At 42.9% G+C, this 6,038-nt stretch overlaps 1 protein-coding gene across 3 annotated transcripts in view; it reads left to right on the forward strand.

Annotated features, from left to right (window-relative positions):
• Nucleotides 1–5,549, forward strand: part of CWF19L1 (CWF19 like cell cycle control factor 1) — a 42,793-nt gene extending 37,244 nt beyond the window's left edge. For all 3 annotated transcript variants that reach the window (XM_073621280.1, XM_073621281.1, XM_073621282.1), the window contains 2 exons: nt 2,242–2,339; nt 5,299–5,549. In XM_073621280.1, the coding sequence (XP_073477381.1) occupies nt 2,242–2,339; nt 5,299–5,443 (243 nt within the window). In that variant the 3' untranslated portion in view covers nt 5,444–5,549. The remainder of the gene's footprint in view (nt 1–2,241; nt 2,340–5,298) is intronic.
• Nucleotides 5,550–6,038: the final 489 nt, after the last annotated feature.

Here is a 6,038-nt window from a genome sequence, read left to right on the forward strand (position 1 = left end):
AGTGTTTGCAGCTGTTTTTTACTGAGGTTTCATTCCACATTTTATAAGGCATTAACCCTTATGTGGCTCGCAAGGCTTATCTATATTTTCCCATATTAAAAAGTTATTTCTCACACATAGCATAGGTAAACTTGCAAATACACCCCAAAATATATTCTGCTACTCCTGAGTATGGTGGTGTGGCCCAACATGCAGGGAGAACCATCAGGTGTTCTAGGAGCTTAAATGTCACATTTAGTTTCCTGACTACCTATCCCATTTTTGAAGGCCTTGGAGCACCAGGACAATGGAATTGCCCACAAAATGACCCCAGGGGACCCCCAGATCCAAGCCCCCCCCCCCCCCCCCCGTGCATGAGTATTGGGGTACATTGTACTCCTTTCCATTCACCAAATAAGAAGTGTAGTGTTACAAAACATGAGATGGTTTTTGACAAGTCTTTAACAATTGTCTTATTCCTGCTGTTCTCTCTTGTGATGACTTTGTCCGCCGCTGCCCACTAAAAATAAAACGCGGTCACATGGCTGTCTGCCATTTCTTATATAGCCATGGGGCGTGGCCATTCAGTGATGTCACCTGGCGATTCCACCCATTGTCACAGATAAAAAAACAAAAAGTTGATTTGTTATGGTTTTCATGCAGTTTACAACCCAAAGTGCCTTAACCACCTCAATACAGGGCACTTGCACCCCCCTTCCTGCCCAAGCCAGCTTTCAGCGCTGTCGCTGTTTAAATAACACTTGTGCGGTCATGCTACACTGTACCCAAACAGAATTTTTATCTTCATTTTTTTTTTGCTAAACAAAAGACCTAAAATTGTGAAATCTTTTAAAATCTTGTAAAGTTTTTCTCCTTCACTGATGGGCACCAACTATGCGCAGCACTGCTGGGCACCACTGAAGCGTGGCACTTCCCTGATCAACGACTCTTTTACATCGTGATTGGACACGACTGATCATGTGGTAAAGGGCCTCCATCAGAGGCTCTTTACTGATATCAGTGTAGCGGTGTGTCAGACTGACATGCCACACCACTGATCCCTGCGATGCGCGGGCGCACAAGAGCGGTCGTTCTGGGAGGGCATCATATGACATCCATTCAGAACGAGAGCCGCCCAGCTGTCATTGGGCGGGAAGCTGTTAATCTGTGCAAATTTTCATTGCAGCCTGTAATTTCTTAACTAGGCCTTAATTTCTCTCCCCTCTTCCTCCTTGCTTCTGCTTCTAGGGTGACTATGTTGCCTTGCATGGACCCCTGGAGCTCTAGTATGCATGAACAATCCCAGCCAGAAGTTTTCACTAAGGTGCCAACGCTGTGTGCACCAGTACGCTAAGAACTCTCAGATATCCAACTTGAGCCTCTTTCCTGCTCCCCTTTATAAGGGGTTTGATGGAAGATTTAAAAAGGCGTACTGTGTTCATAAGGTGGTGGTTAAAGTGTAGTTCCCTCCAAAAGTGCAACTTCCGCTTTAAGGCCTCTTCTCCAGCTTCTGTTTGTAACATTGAGCTTTTGGGGAGGAGGGGAGCAGGTATCTGATTTTCGAAAGGTGCCTGCTCCCACTTCTGTTCCCATACCCTTAGGCGATCTGAAGTGGAAGCTCTCCCTCCCCAAGTCTTCTGGGACACATGACCGGTCCTAGACTTCGGGACCAGTGTGAGTGCGGCGCCGCTCATGCATACGCAGTTGGCACCCGGCTGTTACAGCCGGGTGCCCATGGTAGAGATGCCTGCGCTGCCAAAGGGAGGACACAGCACGAGTCAGTGCATTGTGGGACCGGTGAGTGGCTGTTTATTAAAAGTCAGTTACGCTTTTGTATCTGCTGACTTTTAATAAACAAAAATATGACTGGAACTCCGCGTTAAGCAACACTAATCACTAGCAGTCATCACTAATGGGAGAATACAATGGCTTAGTGGGATTGATTCCTCAATCAGTGCAGACTGGTGATATTGGGGGAGGGGGGGGGATATAGATTTGTGTGTGGGTTTTTTTTTTTTTTTTTTGCTGCTTCTCTTCCTTCTTCTTTCTGCAACCGCGGTTGCAGGAAAAAATTGCTCCATCTACGGCCGGCTTTAGAAGTGTAAGTTAACACTCCAAGCAGCTGACACTTGGTATGGAGAAGAGTGTTTCTAAGAAAAATTGTGGACAGTACAAACAATGAAATGGAGATCTTTTTGTGTGTGTGGGGGGGGGTTTTATTTTATTTTATTTTTTTTCTCACTGGCTTCTTAACATTTTCAGATTGTACAGCCTGGGACACCATATTTCTATGTCGAGTTGGATACTGGGGAGAAGCTTTTTCATCGAATTAAGAAAAATTTTCCATTGCAGTTTGGAAGGTGGTATATAATTATAATTTTTTTTTTTTTTTTTATTCCCTCCCACAACATCTGTTTGCTTTTCTTTGACATGCATTTATAACTGTGGGTTTGCTTTTTCTGCCTGACATTTATTCCAAATGCCCCACCTTTTTTGTAAAATAACTTAGATCTGTAAAATGGTTAGAATTATTTTATACCCTAGTGTGTGTAAATGTTGTTAAAACGAGCAAATTACTTATAAATATGCCCCATCCCCTGCTGCAAAGTAGGCACCACCTGTGTGTGTGTGTGTGTGTGTGTGTGTGTGTGTGTGTGTGTGTATATGTATATGTATCCCTTTCTGGTGCATCAGTCTGTAGCCCCCCTAAGGCACCTTTTACACTGACAGACCGATTGGGTCCTCCTATTTTTCAGGCGGACCATCCATTGCTCTATGGAGCGGCGGCATCCCCCCCCCCCCCCCCCCCCCCCCCCCAACATCTGATCCTGTCTGCTAAAAACAGACGGATGGGGTTTGTTCCCCATCTGGCGGATTTGATGGAAACTGACAGGTAGTCTGTTTCCATCCAACAACCCATAGAGAACACACGGACCTGTCATCTGCCTGTAAAGGGGGAGAGTTCCCCTGCAGAGTGGGCAAATCTGCTGGCAGACTCCCACCATTGTGCAAGGGGCCTGAAACACCGAGTTTGGGAGTCTGCATAGCTCCCAGCTGTCCTTATTTCAAGGGACTGTCTCTGATTTGGAACAAAGTCCCTCCTCTCCCTCTTTCATCATTTCTTTCATTTTGGTCTGATCTATATAGTTGTATATAAAATCCACTTCTTATCAAAGTGTTTCCCAGTCCTAAACCTTTCTTCCAATTTTTGAAATGCTGCATTTGTAAATTTCAAATAACAGTATAAAGGAATAGTGGTGGTTAGAAAAAAGCACTTGTGGATTTAATGAATAATTTTTTCTATGATTCCCCTTTAAGGTGGCGTGACAGGGGGTGGGTCCTGTACCTACATTTTCTTAATAGGTGTTCCCATCTTAAAAAGTTAGGAGGTATGAGTCTATTTAGTCCATCCTGCGCACACAACGCCTAGGCCTAAATTTAACTGGGTGCATGACAGAGGTGCCATATAAAACTACAAGTTACAAACATCCGACTTTAATACGAGCCCTACTTACAAACTGAGGGGAACAAGAAGTGAGCATAAATCTACCACTAGGAAGGGAAATTCACTCCTGTAAGTCTGGGGAAAAGGGTGTCTCCACTGAAGTTTTATCACCAATCCTTGTTTCCACAACAAATCAAATTTTTCTACATCCTACTGTCACAGGGACAGAAAGTGAGTTGAAATCATTTGATGGGCACGGACAGCAAAACAAATGTTACAAAGGTGCTAACCCTTCCTTATGCCATCCACAAAAAGTGTATGTATGATTTGGCTGGAGTTGCAATTTAATTTTTTTTTTTTTTTTATCAAAGCTTAATTTAACAAGCTGGCTACTGTGCACAGCTGCACCAGATTTTTTTTCGTTCTCCAGTTTTAATAAATCGATCCCAATCTATATAGGGGAATTTATTAAAACTGGTGCACACAGAATCGGGTGCAGCTGTGCCTAGTAACCAATTTGAATCTAGGCATTGGCCCACATTCACATTGGGCCGATTTGGCATCCGCTTTGACATGTCGGAGCGCATGCCAAATCGGAGCCTAGTGCCAACAATGGCACCGTGCGAATCGATGCAACGCCGCACCGATTCCCTAAAGTAGTTCCTGCACTTCTTTTGGGGGCGATTTCAATAGACCTCTGTGCATTAACCCGCACAGATGTCTGTCAAATCGCCCCCAAAGTCAGACTGAAATGCTGGTTTGAATTCACACAATTTCAAACCCGCCCTCAATGTAAACGTGGGCTTATTGTCAACGCTTAATTGAAGAAGCTGAAATTAGAATTGGGTGCCACTGTGCATTGTAACAATCAGCTTCTGTGTGCACCAGATTTAGTAACCCCTCCCCCCAGTGTCTTTTTAGACAAGCATAGGAAAAACTATTTTTCGGAGTTACAAAGGACTATAGTATACCATGTAACCTTGATAAGTTCTGTGCACCTCTGAAACATAGCTTTTTTTTTTTTTTTTTTTTTTTTTTTTTTTTTTTTTCTCCCCCTTGTAATAAGAATGTGCCTGGTTTGCTTTTAAGGCAGTAACCTTAAAGTGAAGTCACTTGAACAAAATGACCACGAAGTGTAAAATGCTGCATTAGTTTTCAATCGCTTGCTCCTCCTGAACACTGGGCTGTTCTGATAGGGAAAGCTTTGGAACTTGACTGGCAGCCTCCTAGGCCTGGCTCAACTTAACCTCCCCAATACACACTCTATTACATAATTGTGTTTACTACTGGTACTTGTATAGTGCCATCAATTTACACAGCGCTTTACGTATATATTTTACATTAAAATCAGTCCCTGCCCCCAAGGAGCTCACAATCTAAGGCCCATAACTTGCATTCATACATACACATACTAGGGTCAAATTAGACAACCTATCAGCATGTCTTTGGAGTGTGGGATGAAACCCGCACAGGGAGAACATGCAGGGAATGCTGTGGTTGGGATTCAAACCGATGACCCCCAGTGCTGCTAAGTGGGAAGTGCTAAACCATTTATTCTCCCTGCCTCCTACCCATTCCTATTGGCAGCACAGTAGTTTAAAGTGTCAGTTTTTTTCCTGCTCAGAACTTTCTGGCATTTGGGTGACGTGGAAGGTGGCAAAAAGCTACTGAAAGCAGCTGATATAGAATTTTATCAACATGGCTTGCCTTGAGCGTCTATAAAGTACTTATCTTTAAGCCATTTCGTGTTTTTTTTTTTTTTTTTTTTTTTTTTTTTTTTTTTATTTTGTGCCTTTTTTAAATCCTTCAGATTTATATTTGGGTTGTCAGTTTTGTTTTCAATGTTATTCATTTTCAATATTTCACCATTCTAGAGAGGTTTTGGCGAGCGAGGCCATCCTGAATATTCCGACCAGAGCCGACTGGAAAGCATGCAAGTTGAGTCAAGATGAAGAAGAGAGCCTGGCCAAGGCTTTCCGGAGGGAATTCGAGCCATTCGACTTCTCTTTACAGGACTAATTCCAATTCACGCCACTTTCTTTTTCTTTATAGAAATATCTGTACATACGATGGAAATACTTTTTCATATTTACTTACTTAAATAAAGCAGTGTTTTGTTTAAAAAGCTGCTCGGGTGTCTCTTGGAAAAATGAGAGCTGGTTTTTGTCAGACATCTGTCATAAATTAATCCAGTGTGCCATGTTGTTGACCTGGATCAATAAACTGCTCTGTGTACAGCGGCCTATGCAAACAATTTCTAGTTTCCTTCTGTTGAGTTCATCTGTAGTAACAAATGCAATAAAACACTGCTTAATGTGTATGGGTTTAAAGTTCACCTGTATCCAGACTATGGACAACGCAGTTTGTATTTTGAACAAGCCATAGAAGATTTTTCACCACTTCAGCCCCAGCGACGTATCAGATTTTTTGTTTGCCGGCAATGGACTTTTTTTTTTTTTTTTTTTTTTTTACAAAAGCCATCCTATTGGCTAATTAGCCGCTGAATTGCTTTTTATGGGCAGCGGATGGACTGCAGCTGGAAGAACATACCATAGCGGATAATAGAGGGCCAGGAACATCCCTGATCATCTCGAGGGTCTAAAACGAAGCGACA

Source organism: Aquarana catesbeiana, linkage group LG03, assembly GCF_042186555.1.
Source record: "Aquarana catesbeiana isolate 2022-GZ linkage group LG03, ASM4218655v1, whole genome shotgun sequence".
Classification (NCBI taxonomy): domain Eukaryota; kingdom Metazoa; phylum Chordata; class Amphibia; order Anura; family Ranidae; genus Aquarana; species Aquarana catesbeiana.